This window comes from Mercenaria mercenaria, chromosome 1 (genome assembly GCF_021730395.1).
Source record: "Mercenaria mercenaria strain notata chromosome 1, MADL_Memer_1, whole genome shotgun sequence".
NCBI lineage: Eukaryota > Metazoa > Mollusca > Bivalvia > Venerida > Veneridae > Mercenaria > Mercenaria mercenaria.
In genome coordinates, this window is record NC_069361.1 from 36,577,345 (window position 1) to 36,603,519 (window position 26,175).

Below are 26,175 nucleotides of genomic sequence, written 5' to 3' on the forward strand. Positions count from 1 at the left end.
TTTTACTTTTCGTAAGAGAATTAACAGACTTAAGTCAGTTAACAAACTTACGAATTTTCATGAAATTGGGGCCTGGACTGAGACCAAATGTGCATACTGATATTACTTGTACACGAGTTTCAACTTTGTGGCAAGAACTTTCTCCACACTTTAAAGTGATTCCAATGAAACTTCATACATATAATCACCGTGAAGTGTAGTTACGCATGGCATTTTTTTTCAGGGTAAATCGAAACAAGTCATGTGCACTTAGGCTTAGACAAAATATGTGTACTGCATGATTGAGTGCATGGAAGTTTATGGTCGCTATGAGGAGAAGTTGTGTATAACATAGTTTTTTAGACATAGCTGAGGAATGACAGAGTTACATATGGAACTTAAACAGAATTTTGTATTTTCTATGACAAAGTGGTATTGCCATTGTATTTTTCTCATTCAGTGATAGCTCAAGTTTTCTGATTAGGCCATTATAAATTCTTTTCTATATTATCAGCCAAATGTTTTTGGAAATAGGTGAGGTGAAGACTTTAGATGCAGCTGAAAAGCTTTGTATCACTTTTTGCTGTTATTGAATGAAAATAAATGTGAACAAAGATGTGTATTTTGGTGTTATACATTGTTTAATGATTATACCGGGTATGTCAGATTGGCAGAACTGTTGAACTTGAAGTAAACAGTTATTTAATTTTTCTTAATCAGGAATGGTCATTTGATGACACACAGAGACAAGAAGCCCTACCAGTGCATGGTTGCGGGTTGTGAGAAAAGTTACTGTGATGCCCGATCGCTAAAACGCCACTTAGAAAATCACCATCAACACACCAGTGACCAAATTGCTGTCGAAATGGTGGCTGCAGCAAGTGCTGCCGCGGAGGTGCTAGCAGACGTATCCAATGCTTTACCGACTCAAGCTACACCAAAAGGCAGTATAACCAGTCATACCAGTAGTTTGTCTGCTGGAAAGCCATCACCAAGTAACACTGTGATACAGTCTAGTGCTAAAAATACCCCAGTGGCACCATCTACTGTCGCTTCGGACAATAAAGTGTTAGCTCAGCAGCTGATGTTAACACCAAATGTAAACACTAATATTCCAGTTCTGGTTACTATGGCAGTGAGTTTACCAGAGGCAGCTGGACAAAACTCTCTGGCAAGTACGCCGGAGACGGCCATCGCCCAATACGAAGCACTGTTGAAACAACAACAACAACAGGAACAAGAGAGACAGTTACAGTTCTTACAAGATCAACAGGTGAAACAGGATGTGATTAAGCTGGAGCCACAACAACTTGAGGCCTTGAAGGTAAGATTATATCTGTTTTAGATGAACGTATGTGCTTTTTTCCCCACAAACATTGACATTGCTGAGAATTTATGAAAACTCATACTTTCCAAATTTCATCAGTTTTTGTGAAAATGTTGGAAGATTCCTTTTTAGCCGGCCATCATCAGATGGTGGGCTATTCAAATCACTCTGTGTCCGTGGTCCGTCGTCCTTCCGTCCGTCCTTCCGTCCGTTAACAGTTTCTCGTTATCGCATCTCCTCAGAAACTACCAGGGGGATTTTGACCAAACTTTGTCAGAAGGATGTATTGGTACCCTAGTTGTGTCCCCCTGAAAATCAGGCTGTTTCAACAATTTTTTAGTGAGTTATGGCCCTTTGTTTATTTCTATAATTTACATAGATTTATATAGGGAAAAACTTTGAAAATCTTCTTGTCCAAAACCACAGAGCCTAGGGCTTTGATATTTGGTATGAAGCATCATCTAGTGGTCCTCTACCAAGATGATTCAAATTATTTCCCTGGGGTCTAATATGGCCCCGCCCAGGGGGTCACATGGTTTATATAGACTTATATAGGGAAAAACTTTGAAAAATCTCTTGTTCAAAACCACAGGGCCTAGGGCTTTGATATTTTGTATGTGACAGCATCTTGTGGTCTTCTACTAAGATTGTTCAAATTATCCCCTAGGGTCAAATATGACCCCGCCCCGGGGGCCACATGGTTACATATCCTTATATAGGGAAAAACTTTGAAAATCTTCTTCTCCAAACCACAAAGCCTAGGGCTTTGGCATTTGTAATGTAGCATCATCTAGTGGTTCTCTACCAAGTTTGTTCAAATTATCCCCCTAGGGTCAAATATGGCCCTGCCCTGGGGGTCACATGGTTCATATAGACTTATATAGGGAAAGCTTTTAAAATCTTCTTGTCAATAACCTACAACATTCAAATTTGGACCACATGTATGGTTTTGAGTGGCAAGATGAACCTTGACATGAGTTGACCTTGATTTTGACCTAGTGACCTACTTTCACATTTCTGTAGCTACAGCCTTCAAATTTGGACCACATGCATAGTTTTGTGCACTGAAAAAAACTTTGACATTGACCTAGTGACCTACTTTTACATTTTTGAAGGTACAGGCTTCAAATTTGGACCACATGCATAGTTTCGTGTTCCGAAATGAAAATTGACCTTGATTTTGACCTAGTGATCTATTTTCACATTTCTCAAGCTACAGCCTTCAAATTTAGACCACATGCATAGTTTTGTGTACCGAAATAAACTTTGACCTTTACATTGACCTAGTGACCTACTTTCACATTTTTGAAGGTACAGGCTTCAAATTTGGACCACATGCATAGTTCTATGTTCCGAAATAAAATTTGACCTTGATTTTGACCTAGTAACCTACTTTCACATTTCTCGAGCTACAGCCTTCAAATTTGGACCACTTGCATAGTTTTGTGTACCGAAATGAACTTTGACCTTAAGATTGACCTAGTGACCTACTTTCACATTTTTGTAGCTACAGGCTTCAAATTTAGACCACATGCATAGGATTATGTATCGAAACAAACTTTGACCTTGACAGTGACCTAGTGACCTACTTTCACATTTTTGAAGGTACTGGCTTTAAATTTGGACCACATGCATAGATTTGTGTTCTGAAGTGTAATTTGACCTTGATTTTGACCTAGTGACCTACTTTCACATTTTTCAAGCTACAGCCTTCAAATTTGGACCACTTGCATAGTTTTGTGTACCGAAATAAACTTTGACCTTAAGATTGACCTAGTGACCTTCTTTCAAATTTCTCAAACTACAGCCTTCAAACTTGATGCACATGCATAGTTTTGTGTACAAAGAACTTTGTCCTTGAAATTGATCTAGTGACCTACTTCCACATTTCTCAAGCTACAGCTTTCAAATTCAGACCGCATGCACAGTGTTGTGTACGGAAATGAAATTTGACCTTGAGCTAGTCAATAAGTCTTGAAATTTGGAACACTCAAAAATGGCACATTGGTGGGCGCCAAGATCACTCTGTGATCTCTTGTTATTGATAGTGGTCAATTACCTGATTTAAACCTTGCCTTGCTAGTATTTTGTACTTTGTGATGTAAAAGAAAAAATATAGGCTATTACTAAATTACTTTTCAAATTTCCTATTTTAAGAAATAACATATGCATGAGTTCAATTTTACCAAACTTGAGATCAAAAGGCATGAAAGTGGATAACAGTTATGAATCTGGTACAATTTTCAAACAAGGTTGTGTTTTTCCTTAGCAAATGCATCTAAAGGACATGGAGATGCAAGCCATAGCAGCTGCTGCTCAACTACAGGAGGAACAACACAAGCAGCAGCAACAACAACAACAACAGCAACAAGCGCTGTCTGAGCCGTCTTCGGTTTCCAGCATACATGCACAGGGTACACCAAATGTACAAAGCCCTGTGAGTGGGGAACAGTCCCCAGTTTATAGGGAAGTGAGTCCAGTCAGTCATCAAGCCACACCAACCAGTCCGATCCGTTCCCCAGCACAGGCTTGGTATGGGTTCACTAGTCATGCAGGGACACCAGCTCCAAACACAACTGTGGCAGATGTTAAGTCAGGGTAGGTTTTGTTTTCTTTTCATCTATTATATATTTGATGCACTGGTTATTTCAGTAAGGAGAGAAAGCCTCTGTGACTGAATGATTATGCTTACTGACTTAAAATCAGTTGCCCCTGTCCATGGCCGGAACCCGCTCGCTTAGCTCAGTAGGTAGAGCGTCGGTCTACGGATCGCGGGGTCGCGTGTTCGATCCTCGGGCGGGGCGTGTGTTCTCCGTGACTATTTGATAAACGACATTGTGTCTGAAATCATTAGTCCTCCACCTCTGATTCATATGGGGAAGTTGGCTGTTACTTGCGGAGAACAGGTTTGTACTGGTACAGAATCCAGGAACACTGGTTAGGTTAACTGCCCGCCGTTACATAACTGAAATACTGTTGAAAAACGGCGTTAAACCCAAAACAGACAGACAAACAGACTGTCCATGGCCGGTGTGTTTTCTAACCTGGCAAGGGATGGAGATATTTTCCAAATTCGCAAAGTCATATGGCTTGCTTTCTGAAAGTTTGTTGCCTGTCTGTGCTTGAAATAATGCCAGAATGGGGTGGGTACCTGGGGTCTGCCATTGAAGCACATTTGTACTATCGCCTTATTCTGTTTCATCTTTTGTTTCTAGAATACTTTTCCAGATATTTCATTCTCCGTTTAACTTGAGTGGAGAGATCTGCCTATTAGTAGTAGGACGAAAAACAGGAATTTAATCTAGAAAAAAAAAAACTTGTGCTAAAAACGACTTTAAATTCATGCTGAAAATTACCCTAGGTAGGTGCATATGTTTGGGAAACTAGGAACCATGGTTAGGTTTTGAATGTTTCAAAAATTAAAATGAATTGACTGATTAGTAACTGCGGACGTTTATTCGTTTCAAGTGACTTTATCCCATAGATTGTGTGAATGGTTCCATGGGTTTTTACAAGTAGGTATCAAAAATTGTTAAGACTTAAATCATGCTGAAATATAGGAATTGTTAAATATGGTAGTTTATTATTTTATATATATAATATTTATTGGTTTAAATACACATTGAAAAAATAGAATTGTAAAGTAAATATTTGCATTTAAGTTAAGCAATTATATGCCTTGTACTTCAAATGTTTTAAGGTTTCATAGATACAGTCTTGCTTGAAAAAGTATAAAAAAATAAATATTTTTTTTAACCTTTGAAATTTGGGGGAAAAAACATATAATTTGCCCTTGGGATTGGGCCCAAATTTTCATTAACAGAAACACCGTGTTTGTTATTGACTGAAACTGCTTGCATATGTTACCTTGAACATCTGCTTTCTGCCTTATGAATACAATTGAGAACAGTACTTTATCTTTTTAACAAATTGCAAATTTTATAAAATACCAGAAATCATCCATCAATATTGTACAAGTTGATCTGCTGTGAGTTGTAGATAAAGCACAGCTAAATTAATTCTGTTTTACGTCACATTTCTATTGTAATGTATGACTAACACTTCACTGTCTGATCAGTGAAATCTGTAAAACATTTTTTACTGTAATTGAGTTGTATTTTGCAAGATCCAAGTATAAATTACACATCATTTTTAAGGTCTCAAGGGGTGATAATAGTTTTTTTTTTAGAATTTTAAATACATTTGTGATAATGCAAGTTGTCCAGCCAAAACTGTTAAAAAATGTTATTATTACAAGTATATGTTGTTTCTATGCTAAGATACAACTAATTAAGAACAACCTCAAACTGTCTAGTTCACTTTATTCTTACTTTTTCCAAGTTTTGATTTTAATCTTTCTAAGTCATGAAAATGTTGACATTAGTTTGGAATGCAATGCCTAATTACTGTTCTTTTCGTTGATGTTATTTGAATACTGTAACATTACACAGGTTTATTTTGCTATTTTCTTTTCTGTCTCCATGAAAATAGATACTCACAGAAGCGCTGTTGTTGTTATAGACCTTTAAACAATTTGACAATATGTTGTGAATATTATAACAGGAGAACCCATTCCAATTTCAAATAGCGCAAACTTTTAGCCTTGCGAAAATACCTAATTTTACAATATAGCCATGTTGACTAATTTAAGTAAAATTTTGCAGGGAAGAGCAAGCAAAGCCTGTGGTATGTGGTATATGTCAGCGTAGGTTCAAGAATGTACCTGCACTTAATGGCCATATGAGATTACATGGAGGGTACTTTAAAAAGGTGAGTGACTTAAGTTGTAAAATTGACAGTGTCTCCTCTGTGTCTTTAGTAGTTCTTATCCAATGTTTACCAGACTTTGTCACATTGTTTGTAGGTACATTTGTATATACATGTACAATCTCAAGTCAGTTTCTATTATCAGCTGGTTCCTTTAAGTCACTGGAGTTACGGCCCTTGAATTACTCAAAATTGTGGAAATTGCTAGTGTCCACTCTCTAACCTGAGCAGTTCTTATCCAGTATTCAACAAACTGGGTCACAATATTTATGGGTGGGATATCTCAGCAATGAATGATAAACAAACAGATTGTCCCACAGACTGTAGAGTTATGGCCCTTGAATTACTAAAAATGGTCAAAACTCTTGTTTGAGTTGTTCATGAGACTTGGGCACAGTGTTTATGGGTGTAGTATTTCAGACAAGTTTGATAACCATCTGGATAATCACTGTTGGTCACTCTTGAGTTATGGCTGGCTAATTACTTAGAATAGTTAAAAATTGGCAGTGTCTACGTAATAACTTACGCTGTTCTCATCCAATGTTCACCATGTCACTTTGTTAATACCGGTAGGTACATTATCTTGGCTAAATTTGATAACCAGCTGGAAAGTTGAATATTTCTTTAGACTAATAAGAAATATTTATATATACTGTAAAATCATTTAATTTCGTGGCCATGAAATTTCGTGGTTTTGGTCAAAACAGCAATTTCATGGGGATATGAATTGATGGATTTCAACCTTTGAACATAAAATGAATGGGAATTTTACTTGTTCTTTGGGATTAAATTTCTTGGATTCACTCGACCACGAAATCCACAAAAATTAGTTCACCACAAATATTAATGATTTCACAGTATGTGTTATGCAAATCTTCTATCCTTTTAAAACTCAGTTTTATATATACACATCAGCTGTTTTCAAATACATGACTATCCTTGAATCTATTTCATTAACACACAAACTTGTAGTACTCAGATTTCAAAGGTAAAATAATGAGAAATAATTGTTTGTTGGGATTGATGATACTGAACTCACTGAGGATTAGAAACGCCCCCCCCCCCCCCTCTCATTAATATCAGTGATTTAGGTGTAAATATAATTACCTTTAAACAATTCTTTTTAATAGGATGCAGCTTTAAAAGAAGAGAAACGAAAGAAAGCTGAGATGGCGCCTCCATCTGCCGTGCCGTCAAAAACGGGGGCCTCTGTTGCCTCTCCCCAAGGCAGTACTGGGAAGAAATCGAAAGGAACTCCGCCTTTGCAGTCTCCACCATCTGAAGAGGTAGAAGAAATATTACAGCAACAATTGAAAGTAATCTTATTCTGAAATTTCAGCATGCTTACGGAGCTAGCTTGAGATATGCCGCCATAGGTTTGGTTAAACATTCCTTCCCTCTTCTATTGTGTATTTTCTCTTGCCTCTGTTTAGACTCTTATTTGACTAGTTATGTGTGGTGAAGATAGCAGATATTTTCAGGTTTTGTTTTTTGACTGCTCATTTTATGACGTCAAGAAAAAACAAAATATTCAATTTGCAACAACTGCACAAGATGACTGTGATCTGTTCAAAAAGGTTAAATATGGTCTGTGCAGAAATTCAGATTTAATTCCTTATCAGATCATTATCTCTATGCATTTTTGTATGCTTGCTTTATAAATTATAACTGAATAAAAAAACAGCATAAAAATTAAATTGGCGTATATTATTACACATGTAGATACCCAGACAATTTTGTAAAAGGCATGCTTGATTTCTCTGAATTATACATATGTATAGCATTTTCTTGCCTCAGTGCAGCTTTATATGTTGTGGTTTTATGGTAATTTTTAATTTTTTTTCATCCCAAGATCTTGGGGTATACTGTTTTGCTTATATTTGTCGGTGAGACATTTTGGTTTTCAGTCAGTAAGTAGAAAGGTCAAGGTCACTGTGATATTAAGACTAAAAGTAGTTTGTTATATGTAGCTAGAAGGCTTAGGCCTACAGCCGTAAGACTTCATAGTATTAATATCAGAAGGTGATCCCTATTGTTTTCAGAGACCGGCCCGCTTAGCTCAGTAGGTAGAGCGTTTGGTCTACGTATCGCGGGGTCGTGAGTTCGATCCTCGGGCTGGGTGTATGTTCTCCGTGACTATTTGATAAACGACATTGTGTCTGAAATCATTAGTCCTCCACCTCTGATACATGTGGGGAAGTTGGCAGTTACTTGCGGAGAACAAATTTGTACTGGTACAGAATCCAGGAACACTGGTTAGGTTAACTGCCCGCCATTACATGACTGAAATACTGTTGAAAAACGGTGTTAAACCCAAAACAAACAAACAAACTATTGTTTTCAGGGTCATTTTGGTTGTAAGTACACCACCTGTTACCTCTCAAAGGCCATCATTGGAGGCATATATGTTTTACAAGAAATCAGAAAACAAATAGATGTTAATATATATTTATGTTCATTATGAAAAAATGGAAGCTACATTATGAACAAGATGTTAATGATACAAAACAAGTTTCTACGGACAGTGAAAAAGTTGTTGGGGTGGGTGAGGGATTTTTTTTCAAGGTCGGGGAATTTCGAATCTGATCATGGAATTTTCAAATTTCAGCAAAAGTCAGAGAGAAAAGTCAGGAATTTTAAAACTTCAGGCTGATGAATAAAAACTTGTAGTTTGAAGGCAGTATCATTTGGTTGAAATCCTAGGCTGCTAGTTGTACCATGCATTTATCATATCAGTATCACTGGCACCAGATCAGAAAGAAAATGCCTCCGTACGTGTTATACCCTACCCCTAGGTATTCTATAAGAACCATGGTCATGAACGGGAAAGTGCACTAACCCGTTTCAGTCATACATTTCTCAACTTAAACGCGCAGTTCGGTGAATGGGTACCTAGTATATTGAACAAGCGATAATTTATCTTCCATTGTGTACCAGTCACATTGTCTCAATATTCCATATTGCTGAGATTATCAACATATTTTATGCTTTCGTCAACGTTACAGAAAAAACTTTCTTGAACTTCCCTAATGAACATCTGGTCTAGAGGTCACGGCAGTGCGCACATGTTTGGCGAAACGTAAACAAACAAAAACAGATTAAAAAAAAAATCACAATTTTACACTAAAACTCGAAATGATGAATGAAATTCATCTTGTATATGATCTTTAATTTGAAATCGTACATTGGTCTGCATCTGTTCTGTATATTTTATTCATTTTGCACATTTTGCTGCATTTTCACATTTTAGCGAACACGTGAAGTAAAATGACGATTGGCATACATTTTCATAACAGCCAATCAGAATGGTTTTGTAATCTAGAACGGAACTTCACCAGGGAAGTTACTTCACCAGGGAAGTTCAAGCAAGTTTTTTGTGTAATGTTGAAATTACTATAAACTACGCGTTGTTTTTCTAAGATAAGATGTATTGAAATAATGTGACCGGTACACAATGGAAGATAAATTACTACTTGTTTGATATCCATAGTACACATTTACCACACTGCGTGTTTTAGGTATGAAATGTGCGATTGAAACGGGTTAGTATATTTTCCCGTTCACGACCATGGTTCTCATAGAATACCTAGGGGTAGGGTATAACACTTACGGAGGCATTTTCTTTCTGATCTGGTGCCAGTGATAAGTATAAATACTTATCAGCATATTTGCAACTTCTGTATTAAACTCCTTTGTGAAGTCCATACTTGTATAGTTTAAACCATTGATTGTGGTACTGACTTAGGTTTAGTTAAAATTACATTGGTGTGGTACAATTATTTACTGTTTGGCTATCGGATGTGGAACGTTGCTAGTGGCCATGACCTGATCTTTTTACTGTTGCTTATGATCATCGCATACGAACGCTATTTACTTAATATCATTTAATGCATCTTTTAATATGATGGTAAAGTCTAATGGTAAAGTCACTTTTGGGAAAAGGAAAAGACCATTATGCATATTGTGTGCTTCATTCAACATGATTATAACTGCAGTTTTGACAAGATGCATTTACAAACATTTTGTGTTTTTTGACAGACTGTAGAATATTTAATCCTTTCATTTCTGATAATGTATTCTGTGGTGCTGTTTTATCAGAAACATCTGCATGCATTCTGCTAGACTTAAGCATTAGTGCATTACATTTATGTATTACTGCACTTAAAGGACTTGTAACTTGAGTGCAAAATTTGTAAAATAGACTCTTCCACATTTTAGTCTTTCTACATTCCTTGAGCAAAACATAAATAATATACAAATAGTGCAGACCAAGATCAGACTGCATGTTTGTGTGTACACAATATTCACAAAAAGGACAGGCTGTTCCTCCATGGGCAGTCAAAGAGTTGATTAACATTTCCACATCCAATAGTATATATTTTTGATAAAAAAAAAAGGTTATAGGAAATAAAAGAAATAAAATTAAAAGTTGGTGAAGGTTTGCTTAATTGGAGAAAGGAGGCCACTATGTACAAAATAAATCTTGTTAACATTACATAATTGAAGAAGTTTTGCAGCATACAAAAAAGGTTCATTGAAAATATAATTTTGGTCAGGGAAAATTAGTTTTCCGAATTTGTGGAAACCCTGTTTTAGATTTTCGGTTTAGTAGGTTGTGTGTCAGTTTATAGTCTTTTGTAAATGACCACACACCTGTGCTTTAATTATAAATTGTCAGAAACAAGGTTTACTTTACCAGCATGTATACTGTAAGAATTTTGAAATTTCTCTTGTTGAATAGGAATATTTATAGAAATAAAACAGGTGTTCAGGCTTAATGCGTCCTCCTGTGAAAAAGTGCATATTCTTGCCAGCAAAAAAACAACCAACAAACAAATAAGCCAAGCAATATCAACAGTTAATTTAAACATGAATTTTATTTCACCATGAATAGATGCCTTGCAACTAATAATGTCATTTAAATAGAAGTTGAAACAACAATGTCAAAGCCTTTTGGCATAGGTAATTTACAGCAACATATTTGTCCAGCTCATTCTTTTTCTCCTTTTATCTAAAGTGCTAGGTTACTTATAGATTTCATGTAAATAAGGGGTTAACATGAAGTCTAGAAAATCAATGTGTTTGCTTTACAGCTGCATGCCTTACACTGGCAACAGAAACAAGAACAGCAGCGTCAACAGCAGCTTCAGCAGGAACTGCAGCAGTTGCAGCAACAACAACAACAACAGCAGCAGATCCAACATCAGCAGCAGTTACAGCAGCACAGTCATCAGCAGACGCAGCAAGTACCAAAACAGTCACCACCACAAACTGTTCAGGAACATTTGAACCAGATTAGACAGAAAATGCAACAGCAGCAGCAAGAACAACAACAACAACAACTGCAGCAGTTGCAGCAGCAGCAGTTACAGGCACAGATTGAGCAGAGACTGCAACAGCAGCAGCAGCAACAACAAAAACAGCAGCAACAGCCACAGTTAAACCAGTTGGAGCTAATACAGCTGCCTCAGTTACAGCAGGCTGGTGTGGAACCCCAGCAGATAGAAGCAATTAGGGTAAGTTAATCTTGGTACATCGATTTATCACATGACATATTCAAGGTACAACAGATTTATCTCATAAAATATTTGAGGTATAACAGATTTATCTCATAAAATATTTGTGGTATAACAGATTTATCTCATAAAATATTTGAGGTATAACAGATTTATCTAAGATATTTGAAGTATAACATATTTATCTCATGAAATATTTGAGGTATAACAGATTTATCTCATAAAATATTTGAGCAATAACAGATTTATCTCATGAAATATTTGAGGTATAACAGATTTATCTCGTAAAATATTTGAGGTATAACAGATTTACCACGTAAAATATTTGAGATATAACAGATTTTTCTCATAAAATATTTAAGGTATAACAGATTTATCTCAAAATATTTGAGGTACAACAGATTTATCACATAAAATATTTGAGGTATAACAGAATTATCTCATAAAGTATTTGAGGTATAACAGAATTATCTCGTAAAGTATTTGAGGTATAACAGAATTATCTCATAAAGTATTTGAGGTATAACAGATTTATCTCTTGAAATATTTGAGGTATAACAGAATTATCTCATAAAGTATTTGAGGTATAACAGATTTATCTCATGAACTATTTGAGGTATAACAGATTTACCACATAAAATATTTGAGGTACAACAGATTTATCTCATGAAATATTTGAAGTATAACAGATTTATCTCATGAAATATTTGAGGTATGAGAATAATTTCTTGAATTCATGACATTCCTCTTATTTGAACACACTAATAATGTTGTATATGTAAAGTTTAGTTTGAACACTTCAGACAGAATTAAATGTTATGGGTCATCTAATATAAGGTCTAGATAACATGATTTTATTGAAAGTAACTCTGTTGGGAGTCAGATTTGTTTTGTGTTATGGGATCAGCCATTCAGGTTGAGTGACTTTTCCTATTTGCATAGATACGACTCGTCAGGGCTTCGAAAATTTGCCGGTTTGTCGGTTTTGGACCGATTTTTGACTTTTCAGACCGATTCGTGAAGTGAAAAAACGAAAAAAATCGGTCCCGTAAAAATGGAGAAAAGTATAAATTTCGGTCTGATATCTCAATACACGATCACCTGACAAGTAGGAAATTGTTGGTCTCACCTTCAGATAATCAATAAACGTGTCAATCGGTCTGAGTGTCACTTTGATAATCGGTCCGTAATTAGCGCGTGACGCAATCAGTGCTCGCGCGGCACATCCTTTAATGTTTGCAGACAGCCGACTGCGGTGTATTAAACATTTTTGACTGGTTTCCTAACGTTTCTGGCTGGATCCAAATCATTTCGACGGGGATCCACTTCTTTTATTTAGAATCCGACGGATGGTTTATTTCAAAAGGCTATGTTTGATCACGGTAACAAACAAATGGTCGCTGCATTTAATCAAAGAGCTATAATTGTACATTATAGGTCTTTGATTTAATGAGACATCACACGGAAAACCGATAAAAATCATTTTTATAATTACTTGATTTGAAAAAATTACATGATTCATTTGTTGGGGCTCCAGTTGAAACAAATGCAGAAAATCGTCTTTGCAACCCGACTGTACAAAAAAGGAAAAAATGGACGGGCAACCACGAATGATAAAGAAAACTGGAGTGGCACTGTTTATTAAATCGGTCTTTTAAAAAACGTTTCAAAATGAAATTTTGTTTACATCAGAAGAGAACATATAACTTTATAAAATGTAGTTGCTTATTGAAGTACAACGTAAGTGAAATGAAATATCCGTGGCCAACCCGCGTGACGTTTTGGTACTATACATGCGGGAAATTCGATCTCAGCGTTCAAATAACGTATACATTCGGTCCGCGGCAGAGTATTCTTTAAATACTGAAGCTGTTTAGCAGAGAATATGTGTCGTGTAACTGACTTTGACGCATTGTATTTTATAGAATTCCGTCAAAAAATGAAGAAACATCACAAAGTATCTGCCGTGTATACGGTATCGAAGTCACGTGCGTTGGCTTTTAGACTAGTTACCCACACGGTGTCAATGCACAGGAGTCTGAAATTCTATCAATAAGACCATAGAAGTCTATCTTTACAAAAAATACCCCCTATATATATAAAATAAACACCAGGAATGAAACGTCAAAAACCCAGGGTCCTCTGAAAATACGCACGGAACGCAGGGTGATCACAATTTAGCGAGCGTGGTGAAGAAATAACACTAAAATACACCTACCACACTCGACAGTATTCAAATCTGATACACTTAACAAGAGTAATCAGACATTTTCTGAGATTTTCCAAGATTTTCAGCTGTCGCCGAAGCCATTCGCTGACGTCACAACAATAACAACAATTACAGCGCCGGGATAAAATTAGAAAGTAGCAATTCCCGTACTGTCTTACCTTCAAATTACATAACACACATTTTCATATTTCTCTATTCATATAAAAAAAGTCATTGTACACCAAGAATCAAATTTTACTACTGAAATTTAGATATTCCGCTGCATCGAAAAATGGATTATCCCAAGAGTAACCTCCCTTTACGGGTTTTCCCAATCAGATTTTGTAAATTATCTTTTTATTGCAAAAGGAATCTAGGGGATATTATAGACTGATGTAAACATATAAATATTCTAATACTTATTTACTCGATGTACAAATTTTAAAGGATAAAATAAGTATTTTATCTTTATCCCGGCGCTGTAATTGTTGTTATTGTTGTGACGTCAGCGAATGGCTTCGGCGACAGCTGAAAATCTTGGAAAATCTCAGAAAATGTCTGATTACTCTTGTTAAGTGTATCAGATTTGAATACTGTCGAGTGTGGTAGGTGTATTTTAGTGTTATTTCTTCACCACGCTCGCTAAATTGTGATCACCCTGCGTTCCGTGCGTATTTTCAAGGACCCTGGGTTTTTGACGTTTCATTCCTGGTGTTTATTTTATATATATAGGGGGTATTTTTTGTAAAGATAGACTTCTATGGTCTTATTGATAGAATTTCAGACTCCTGTGGTCAATGCCTCGTATTATCTCGGAAAAACATCGAAATTTAAACAAAGTAACGATCACACATAACACTGAATAACTGTCTTCATTGTATGGTAACGCGCGGTGACTGGTAACTCAGTTTTAATGCATGACATGCTTATTTCTTTACCCTATCACGTTTTACAAAATATGTAATATTGGGAATGCGGTGGGTGGGGTAGCGCCGATGTCAGGATTTTCGTTTCGGACCGATTGAGTTATCAAAATTTCCGGAGCCCTGCGACTCGTGTATAGAATATTATATGCAGACATCATACCAGGAATGTCATCTGCTAAATGCTACAATCATGCCACAGTTAGGCATTCTGATAGCGGAAATCACTGCTTAGTTCACAGATAATTATTTCTGCTGTATGCTACAACCACAACACAGTTAGGCAGTCTGGTTGTGGAAATTCCTGCTTAGTTCACCCATAATTATAACAGCTGTATGCTACAATCACACCACAGTTAGGCAGTCTGGTTGTGGAAATTACTGCTTAGTTCACCCAGAATTATATCAGCTGTGGGTTACAATCATGCCACAGTTAGGCAGTCTGGTAGTGGAAACACCCAGAATTACAACTCTTCTAAACATTTTGCATAAATGCTTTGTTCTTGACCGATCTTACCAGTGGTTATTGTGTATCTGCCGCTTTATACATGAAGTTAGATTATGCAGATAAATCTTAAATACATCCATGGTAGACAACTATTAATAGCACCACTTAGTACGAGCCCTCCTCCCCCGACGACACACAAACTGTTTCAGATGTGTTCAAATGAGGTTACTAGGTCAACATATATAAGCTTTGTATGTACAGAACAAGCTTAATGTTTAATCACAGCCTGTTTGTAAAGTGATACTTACACAGTTGACAAAGTTCTTCTTAAAAGTTTTAAAGTACTCTGTAGGTTGAAGTTTCAGGACCGCATGGACTATTCAGTTATTGGAATATTTACTCATTCTATATAGATACCGTGAACTTACGTGGCATTTTCTGAAATTATTTTTTGCAGCAGCAGTTACTTCAGCAGCATCTGAACCAGCTTCAGCAGCAACAGGAGCAAGAGCAGCAGCAGCAGCAACAGATGCTGTATGACAATCCACAGGACCCGTACCAGAGCTCCCCACAAGTGCCCCAGTCACCACATCTGCCAACTTCTCCACCATACAAACATACACACAGTGTACCACAATCCCCTCAGGTACCCCAGTCACCCCTGATGCAACAGCCGGGCTCTGTGGAAGCCCTGCAGAGCCCAGTTGCAGAATACGGCAACCCAATGTTGCAGGAGAATATAGGAATCACGCATCAGTTCACAGACCAGTCAGTTCAGGGGTATAGTGGCTTGCAAGGTGGGGCAGAGAACAATATGCTTCATAACCTGCAGCAGCAGATACATTCTCAAAATATGAATATGAACAGCTTACAAAGTGTGAATATCGGAAATGTGCATAATAGCAGTCTACCGAATAGTGCTAATAATAATGTGAATAATGTACAACAAATGGACTATAACCAGCCTGTAAATCCTAACCATGACCAAAGTGCTTATCAGTCTCAGTTGTCAGGGCCGTTTATGGCCTCTGGGCATCTAGGCAACCCAGAGGTACAGGGTTCAATGTCCGGGAGCAGTCACACTACTAGTGAAATTGTGTCACAGATTATTACAAGCCTGGAGAACCTTGGAGAGGTTCCTCCAGGCTCAATGCAACAAATACACAAACCAGACCTAGACCCGCACATGCAGGTGTATGCGGCAGAAAACATTGGTCTCGAACAATTTGAACGTCTCCCAAATGTAGATAATGGAGTGTTAGTGAAAAATACATACAGTGAATTTGCTCATAATAATGTTGTGCATAATCCAGTAGCTTCAAGTTACAATTCGCCTTTTGTTTCTCAGCATTCATCGCCAATGACTGATACAAAGGCGAGTGTTAAACAAGAATTGTTAAAACATTTACAATCAAAGCCAAGTTCTCCTAGGGCAGCTCAAACTTTGCAATTTTCATTCCAGAATAATTTGAATAATAACGTTAATAACAGTAATAGTGTAGCACCACATAGGCAGAGACACCATAGTGCTAAAAATGAATATGTGAGTGCGCCACAATCCAATCCACAGAGTAATAGTGAATTAAAACGCAGGTTGTCGGCTGGACCCGAAGACATTAGGTCTCCGGTTCAGTCACAAGGTGCGATAGGTTCTGAACGGACTTACTTGAAAAGGGCAGCCATTAGGTCTGCATCTGAAGACAATTCAAGACCAAGAATGAGAAGTAAATCTGGGGATGATTATAGAATACAGCGGTGGAGGACAGAGGAAACTTTTATGAAACCAAAGATAAAAAGCGAGGATTTTTCTCACCGGCCTCGCAGTAAAACTGATGAACATTTAGCTAAGTGGAAAAATAGGGAAGTGTTTTCAAGATCTGATGGAGCGGGAGTTTTTAGAAATCCTACTTCTACTGCACCAGGGTCATTTAAAATGAGGCGGAAAAATCGCCCTGCACCGTTAATTATACCACCACATGCAAACCACTGCGGCTTCCAAAGTCGCCTCAGATCACCCAGGATTTGGAATGAGGGAGGCGACCATGCTAGTACGGCTCCAGTGCCATATACACCACCACCCATGCTGAGTCCACTGCGGCGGGGATCAGGTCTATTCTGCTCAGTCAGTGGCAACCTTACTCCACAGCCATTACAGATGAATTCAGCTGGGCTGCCGTCAACACCTAGACCCTCCCTTCTAAGATCTGGTAAGTTTCAAAAAGTCTTGTGCATTGACTTCATGATTAAAGCTTAATTTTTTAACATGCTTAATAGTCTTGTGGTCTCCAGCCATTTCTCTTATGTTTTCTATGTCTGGATCAGTTGAAAGCTTGGATATCTTGAGCATTTTGCTTATCTTGTGACCTTGAGCTGTCATGTGTTGCTATATTTGAGTCTGGGTTTGAAATTTTCCTTCTTTACTTGCTAATTTGTTGACAGTGACAGTATTTGGAGATAATGTATTTGATTTTACTGAAATAAATCTTCAGTTCAGATTTCAAAAACTCTGCAAATACAACAATAACTAAAAAAGAAAATACATGTACATTGTAAATTACAGCAAGTGTAACTAAGCCTGAAAAAGTGGAGGAATCGTCTGACGAAACTATATCATACACAGAAGAGTTACCTCCACCCGAATCAGATATTTTACCGTAAGTTAAGCTTTGATTTCGTAGTTGTGGGAATTCTGATATTATAAATAATTTATAATTTTGAGTAAAAGCCATTGTTTTGTGCAGTTCTTATTAGGTTTTAATGTATTGGCTGTTATGTTAAGATGTGAATAAACTGATGTGTAAATATTTTATTGAAAACAGATTGGAAGTAATTCTAAAGTACTAGACTGAACCTTTTTATTTGTATTATTACACGTAAATGGTAATCTTTCCAAAACTTAAAAAAATAATCCCTCAGTTTTGAGCTGAAAGTTCAGTATAAGGTAGTGTTTGATAAACCGGAAGCAATGGCATAACCAGGGATCATCCTAGGTCAAAATTTTAGGGAGAAGTTACCTCCCTCCACAGAATTTAGGGAGAAATCGAGGAATTTATGGAGAAGATTCAGTATAGTATTCATGTTTCCCGCCTATATATCCACTTTCTATGGGTCTTGCTATAACTTATGAACAGTAATTATTTAAGGAAATATTATTATTGAATGTTGCATTATTATTATGCCCCCCTTCGAAGAAGGAGGGGTATATTGTTTTGCAGATTTCGGTCGGTCGGTCGGTAGGTCGGTCGGTCGGTCAGAATGTAGACCAATCCGTTTCCAGATGATAACTCAAGAACACTTGGGCTTATGATTATGAAAGTTGATAGGGAGGTTGGTCATCACCAGCAGATGACCCCTATTGATTTTGAGGTCTGTATGTCAAAGGTCAAGGTCACAGTGGCCCTGAATAATAAAACGGTTTCCGGATGATAACTCAAGAACACTTGGGCCTAGGATCATGAAAGTTGATAGGGAGGTTGGTAATGACCGGCAGATGACCCCTATTGATTTTGAGGTCAGTATATTAAAGGTCAAGGTCACAGTGACCCTGAACAGTAAAACGGTTTCCGGATGATAACTCAAGAACGCTTAGGCCTAGGGTCACGAAAGTTGATAGGGAGGTTGGTCATGAGCTGCAGATGACCCCTATTGATTTTGCGGTCAGTATTTCAAAGGTCAAGGTCACAGTGACCAGGAACAGTAAAATGGTTTCCATGCAATAACTCAAGAACGCTTTGGCCTAGTGTCAGGAAAATTGATAGTTAGGTTGGCCATGACCAGCAGATGACCGCTGTTGATTTTGAGGTCATTAGGTCAAAGGTCAAGGTCGCATTGGCCAGGAACAGTTAAACGGTTTCTGATCTTCTTGTCCAGAATCATAGGGCCTAGGGCTTTGATATTTGGTATGTTGCAAAATCTAGTTATCCTCTACCAACTTTGTTCAGATTATTTCCCTGGGGTCAAATATGGCCCCACCCTGGGGGTCACATGGTTTATATAGACTTATATAGGGAAAAAAAATTGAAAAACCTCCTGTCTAAAACCACAGGGTCTAGGGCTTTGATATTTTGTATATGACATTATCTAGTGGTCCTCTACTAAGATTGTTCAAATTATTCCCCTAGGGTCAAATATGGCTCCATTCTGGGGGTCACATGGTTTACATAGACTTATATAGGGAAAAACTTTGAAAATCTTCTTGTCCAAACCACAAAGACTATGGCTTTGATATTTTGTAATGTAGCATCATTTAGTGGTTCTCTACCAAGTTTGTTCAAATTATCCCTCTAGGGTCAAATATGACCCCGCCCCAGGGTCATATGGTTCATATAGACTTATATAGGGAAAAACTTAGAATCTTTATGTCCATAACTTACATCATTCAAAATTTGGACCACATGTATAGTTTTAAGTGGCAAGATGTACCTTGACATGAGTTGACCTTGATCTTGACCTAGTGACCTTCTTTCACATTTATGAAGGTACAGGCTTCAAATTTGGACCACATGCATAGTTTTTTGTTCCAAAATAAAATTTGACCTTGATTTTGACCTAGTGACCTACTTTCACATTTCTCAAGCTACATCCTTCAAATTTGACCACAAGCATAGTTTTTTGTACTGAAATGAATTTTGATCTTGAGATTGACCTAATGACCTACTTTCACATTTCTGAAGGTACAGGCTTCAAATTTGGACCACTTGCATAGTTTTGTGTTCCTAAGTAAAATTTTACCTTGATTTTGACCTAGTGACCTACTTTCACATTTCTCAAGCTACAGCTTTCAGATTTGGACCGCATGCATATTTTTGTGTTCTGAATTGAAATTTGACATTGATTTTTACCTATTACCTACTTTAACATTTCTCAAGCTACAGCCTCCAAATTTGAAGCACATGCATAGTTCTGTCTACCGAAATGAACTTTGACCTTGAAATTGATCTAGTGACCTGCTTTCACTTTTTTCAAGCCACAGCTTTCAAATTTGGACCACATACACATTGTTTTGTACCGAAATGAAATTTGACCTTGAGATAGTCTGGAAATTTGGAACAGTGGATGGTGCCAAGATCACTCTGTAATCTCTTGTTAGGTTAATAGGTTAAAGGTCAAGGTCACATTAAACCAGAATGGTAGAACTTTTGTTTACAGTGAGCATATAATTTCTGTGCCTTGTGCAATTACTGAATGCATCAAGGGGGGCATTTCGTGTCCGAAGAGCTCTTGTTTTCATGAATTTCTAAATAAAGTACAAAATGAGCTATGAAAAAGTCGCCTTTAAATTTTTATCCGAAATTTACACATCCAAAACTCGTATATTTATCAGGTGCACACACCGTGAAAATTTTCATTCATGTTTCGATTCTCGTGCTTTAATAATGCCTGATTCTTGCATCAACTTGTTCAGATTTATACATTCAATTGATTTATTTATTAATCTTTTCGAAAATAATACCAAACTTGTAGAAATTGGCGATCTTTTTACAATATTTTGTACGGTAGTTCAGACGTCCGCAGAATCGTTTTTTTTTTTTTATCCACAGCACCCAGGCAATTCGTTTGCAGAAATTGGCTGTATTTGAAATAATTTTTTGAAGTAATTTTTGATATTGAAATTATATATATTTGAAATAATATACAATTGATGCATAAGATCATGCGCTCGTTAAGTTTATCGGCTTTTTACCGCCAGTTGAAAGCTTTCAAAATGGCGGCGTCTTACAATATTATTGATTAACTACAGTGGGATATTAACGCTACGATTGGCTGAAGTTTGACAGGCGAGTAGGCGGGGTTGACCATGGATTTATCGGTAATTTAATCTAGAATATGCATCAAGTTTTACAACTTAAAGTAAACAGATTACAACACTCTGAAAAACTCAGCGATTCGCATTTCGCCCGGAGGTGATAATTAGGCGAAGTGGCCACTATTACAGCGACGATATCGCTCAAATCGCCTTGTAGGATCATCCCTGCATAACATCATCCGGATAACATAGAATAAAGCCAGAACTCATGAACTTTTGGGGGTTTTTTTTGTCCATGGTCCCTTTAAGGTCAGGCATCAGAATTGGGATCCTAAGGTGATTGTTTTCTGTGACATTTTGAGAGAAGATTATGTTTGAAGTCACAACATCCTCCACCTCTGATTTAGGTGGTAAAGTTGTCAGTTACATGTGGAGAACAAGTGGCACAATCTAGGAACAGAGATTAGGTAAACTCAGCTGAAATACTGTTGAAATACTGCAGACACAAATAGAATCTTCTAATTCAGTGAACATCAGGATAAGTAAAAGTTGTTGTGCCATTGATTTGTCATTAAATTGTTACCTTCTTGAGTTATATATCACAAAAGGTAAATATGATATTGGCAAGACGTGAACTGTGTATTCTTTATGAAGGTAATAATTTGATAATATTTTTCAGACATGTGAATATTGGACCGCAGTATCAGGCTGTTCTTCCAGAATTTAATTGTAAGTTATTGTTCTACTGTGAAAATTTTTAGAGCAAGCTTCATTCATACTTTTTACTCCGTATACACAGTGTGTATATTAATGGCATAAGTAAAATTTAAGTTTTTCCATTGTTTTGTCCTTAAACCTTACCATGCTGGACATGATCATGTCTGCCTTTGCGACCAGTGTAGATCATGATCAGCCTGTACATCTGTGCAGTCTGATCATGATCTGCGCTGTTCGCCATTCAGTCAGTCTCCTTTTGGTATGCACCCCTTTTAACAGTTAATGGTACTCTCAAAATTGAAAGATAGACAAGTTCATTATAGAAATTTAGCAGGGTAAGGGTTAAAGAAGTCTTTGTCTGCTCATCTTGTTCTGTGAGATCTGTTACAGACTTACTACTGACTATGACTGAAATACTGCTGAAAATGAACACTGTTAACATAAAGAAGTAATATTACAGTTGATTCCACTTACTTAAATACTGGTTGTTGGAATATTCCGCTTTTTTGTATAGAAAGTATTGCAATAAGTAAAGATAAATGAGCCGTGCCATGGGAAAACCAACATAGTGGCTTTGCAACCAGCATGGATCCAGACCAGCCTGCGCATCCGCGCAGTCTGGTCAGGATCCATTCTGTTCGCTTTCAAAGCCTATTGCAATTAGAGAAACTGTTAGCGAACAGCATGGATCCTGACCAGACTGCGCGGATGCAGGCTGGTCTGGATCCATGCTGGTTGCAAACCCACTATGTTGGTTTTCCCATGGCACGGCTCAAATATTGTTTGAGCAAGTGAAAACATCAGGAACAAAATTATTTGACTATGGTATTGTGCGGAAAAAGTGGAGTCAAAAAACCATATGAGTCAGTTATACAAGTAAACCTTTGAATCCAAAAGAAAACTATGAAGAAAAATTGTGGTGTATATACAAAAAAAAATGTTTGCTATTACCTTTGAATTTTAAAATTTTCAGCTCATAAGAAAATGGCATTATATGATACCAGCAAGGAAGATCTGGTGTTTGATCCTACATGTCTAGGAGACAGCACTGACGATGATGGTAATGTTACGAAATCTATATTTTCCATTTATCTGATCAGTCTATATATTTTTCCATATCTGTAACAGTATTTTGTTAACATAATAGCTTGCAGAAAGTTTTATTATATTGTTGTAAGCATTTTCTGCTAATTTTGTTAATTGAATTTTTAGCAGTTATAAAAGTATTTTAATTTTATTACAAAACTTAGTATCAGCTCTTTCTCAAGAAAACCAAAATCATGGACAGTGTAATGTATTGATGAAGATCAGTCTTCGCACTTCACACTTGCCTCACTGTGAGGGATAGAATAATCATTCCTGAAACTATGAATCCCCTTGAGACAAAGGGCAGTCTGATTGGTCAATACACTTGCAGATGCCACACTGTTGATTTTCTCACACATGATCCATATGGAAATGTCATTTTTTGTACCATCTTTACATTGGACATTTACTATCTGCTTTCAGTGCAATCATATCAGGACCTGGCATGCAGTGCTGCTGTTTGTGGGAATGGTTTCAATGTTGAACATGCCCTTCACCTGCTCTATCTGGCAAATGGCAGTATTCAGGTAAGTTCAGTATATACACATGCAGGATCTTGCAAATGGCAATAATTCAAGTAAGTTCAATATTTACATCTGCAGGATCTGGCAAATGGCAATATTCAAGTGAGGTAATATTCAGGTGCAATATCTGGGAAATGTCAATATTCAAGTAAGTTCAATATTTACATCTGCAGGATCTGACAAATGGCAATATTCAAGTAAGTTCAATATTTACATCTGCAGGATCTGACAAATGGCAGCATTCGAGTTTGAAAGTGTGGTATTTGCATCTGTACACTCTTGTTGGTGGCAGTGTTGTTACAAGACAGGCAGGTTGCAGTCAAGTATTTGAAGTAGACAGACATATCAGGATAGTGCTGTTAGTACTAGGATACAATTTTTCCAGTCTATTTTGATAACAAAAGTTTAAATGGTTTTGGTTCTCACATTGTTTATGTATTGTTTTTCATCAGTTACATGTATTTTCATTTCAGAAAGCAATGTTAATGTTAATGTCGGGTTCAAGCAAGTTACCCAGAAATCACAGTCTTACCTCCTACAAATATCAAGGTAATCTTCAGGCATGATCCATATTCATCAATGTTTTAAGACTTGCAGGCTTTGAAAAAATGTAGTTTGACTTTATCAAATAAGCTTAGGTTATAGTGAATATGTACTTTCAACAGTATAGAAGTACTTTGAACCAAGGTAATACAGATTTAAGATATTGGCTTGCTTTAAGTTCAGTTTTGAGTCTTTAGTTACTTCCCATTGTCTGTCATGGTAATGTTAAACATATTCTCTTTGGCAAATGATAAACTCACACTGGTAAACCTTTTCAGTGGTAATGATAAACTCCAACTGTCCAGTATACCTGTTATGTGGTAATGGTAAACTCCCACTGTCTGGTAAACCTTTTCAGTGGTAATGATAAACTCCCACTTTACCTTTTCAGCAGTAATTAACTCCCGCTGTTCGGTAAATCTTTTCTGTGGTAATGATAAACTCCCACTGTCCAATAAACCTTTTCAGTGGTAATGATAAACTCCCACTGTCCAGTAAACCTTTTCAGTGGTAATGATACACTCCAATTTACCCATTAATCTTTTCAGTGGTAATGATAAACTCCCACTGTCCAGTAAACCTTTTCAGTGGTAATGATAAACTCCCATTTTCCTATTAATCTTTTCAGTGGTAGTGATAAACTCCCACTGTCCAGTAAACCTTTTCAGTGGTGATGATAAACTCCCACTGTCTAGTAAATCTTTTCAGTGGTAATGATGAACTCCCACTGTCCAGTAAACCTTTTCAGTGGTAATGAAAAACTTCCATTGTCTAGTAAATCTTTTCAGTGGTAATGATCAACTCCCACTGTCCAGTAAACTTTTTCAGTGTTAATGAAAAACTTCCATTGTCTAGTAAACCTTTTCATTGGTAATGATAAACTCCCACAGTCCAGTAAACCATTCCAGTGGTAATAATAAATCCACATTTTCCCATTAAAATCTTTTCAGTGGTAATGGTAAACTCCCACTGTCTAGTAAACATTTTCAGTGGTAATGATAAACTCCCACTGATCAGTAAACATTTTCAGTACTAATGATAAACTCCCATTTTCCCATTACTCTTTTCAGTGGTAATAATAAACTCCTACTGTTTAGTAGCCTTTTCAGTGGTAATGATAAACTCCCACTGTCAATTAACCTTTTCAGTGGTAATGATAAACTCCCACTGTCCAATAAATCTTTTCTGTGGTAATGATAAACTCCCACTATCCAATAAACCTTTTCAGTGGTAATGATAAACTCCCACTGTCTAGTAGCCTTTTCAGTGGTAATGATAAACTCCCACTGTCCAATAAACCTTTTCTGTGGTAATGATAAACTCCCACTGTCCAATAAACCTTTTCAGTGGTAATGATAAACTCCCACTGTCCAGTAAACATTTTCAGTGTTAATGAAAAACTTCCATTGTCTAGTAAACCTTTTCATTGGTAATGATAAACTCCCACATTCCAGTAAACCTTTCCAGTGGTAATAATAAATCCACATTTTCCCATTAAAATCTTTTCAGTGGTAATGGTAAACTCCCACTGTCTAGTAAACATTTTCAGTGGTAATGATAAACTCCCACTGATCAGTAAACATTTTCAGTACTAATGATAAACTCCCATTTTCCCATTACTCTTTTCAGTGGTAATAATAAACTCCTACTGTCTAGTAGCCTTTGGTGGTAATGATAAACTCCCACTGTCAATTAACCTTTTCAGTGGTAATGATAAACTCTCACTGTCCAATAAACCTTTTCTGTGGTAATGATAAACTCCCACTATCCAATAAACCTTTTCAGTGGTAATGATAAACTCCCACTGTCTAGTAGCCTTTTCAGTGGTAATGATAAACTCCCACTGTCCAATAAACCTTTTCTGTGGTAATGATAAACTCCTACTGTCCAATAAACCTTTTCAGTGGTAATGATAAACTCCCACTGTCCAGTAAACATTTTCAGTGGTAATGATACACTCCAATTTACTCATTAATCTTTTCAGTGGTAATGATAAACTCCCACAGTCCAGTAAACCTTTTCAGTGGTAATGATAAACTCCCACTGTCCAATAAACCTTTTTATTGGTAATGACAAACTCACACTGTCCAGTTAACCTTTTACTGGTAATAATAAACTCCCATTTTCCCATTAACCGTTTCAGTGGTAATGATAAACTCCCACTGTCCATTAAACCTTTTCAGTATTTATGATAAACTTTCACTGTCCAGTAAACCTTTTCAGTAATAATGATTAGCCCCCACTTTATCTTTTCAGCAGTAATGATTAACTCCCACTGTCCAATAAACCTTTTCAGTGGTAATGATTAACTCCCACTATCAAGTAAACATTTTCAGTGGTAATCATAAACTCCCATTTTCCCATTAATCTTTCCAGTGGTAATGATAAAC

At 36.8% G+C, this 26,175-nt stretch overlaps 1 protein-coding gene across 5 annotated transcripts in view; it reads left to right on the forward strand.

The window, feature by feature from the left end:
* The window catches only part of LOC123541716 (uncharacterized), a 47,050-nt gene that overhangs the window by 6,422 nt on the left and 14,453 nt on the right, over window positions 1-26,175 (forward strand). For 3 of the 5 annotated variants that reach the window (XM_045327274.2, XM_045327300.2, XM_045327306.2), the window contains 11 exons: window positions 700-1,303; window positions 3,576-3,904; window positions 5,971-6,076; window positions 7,204-7,389; window positions 11,167-11,589; window positions 15,627-17,376; window positions 17,730-17,823; window positions 21,595-21,644; window positions 22,606-22,692; window positions 23,142-23,245; window positions 23,716-23,791. In XM_045327274.2, the coding sequence (XP_045183209.2) occupies window positions 700-1,303; window positions 3,576-3,904; window positions 5,971-6,076; window positions 7,204-7,389; window positions 11,167-11,589; window positions 15,627-17,376; window positions 17,730-17,823; window positions 21,595-21,644; window positions 22,606-22,692; window positions 23,142-23,245; window positions 23,716-23,791 (3,809 nt within the window). The remainder of the gene's footprint in view (window positions 1-699; window positions 1,304-3,575; window positions 3,905-5,970; window positions 6,077-7,203; window positions 7,390-11,166; window positions 11,590-15,626; window positions 17,377-17,729; window positions 17,824-21,594; window positions 21,645-22,605; window positions 22,693-23,141; window positions 23,246-23,715; window positions 23,792-26,175) is intronic. The other 2 variants (XM_045327283.2, XM_045327292.2) reach the window with 2 other exon arrangements.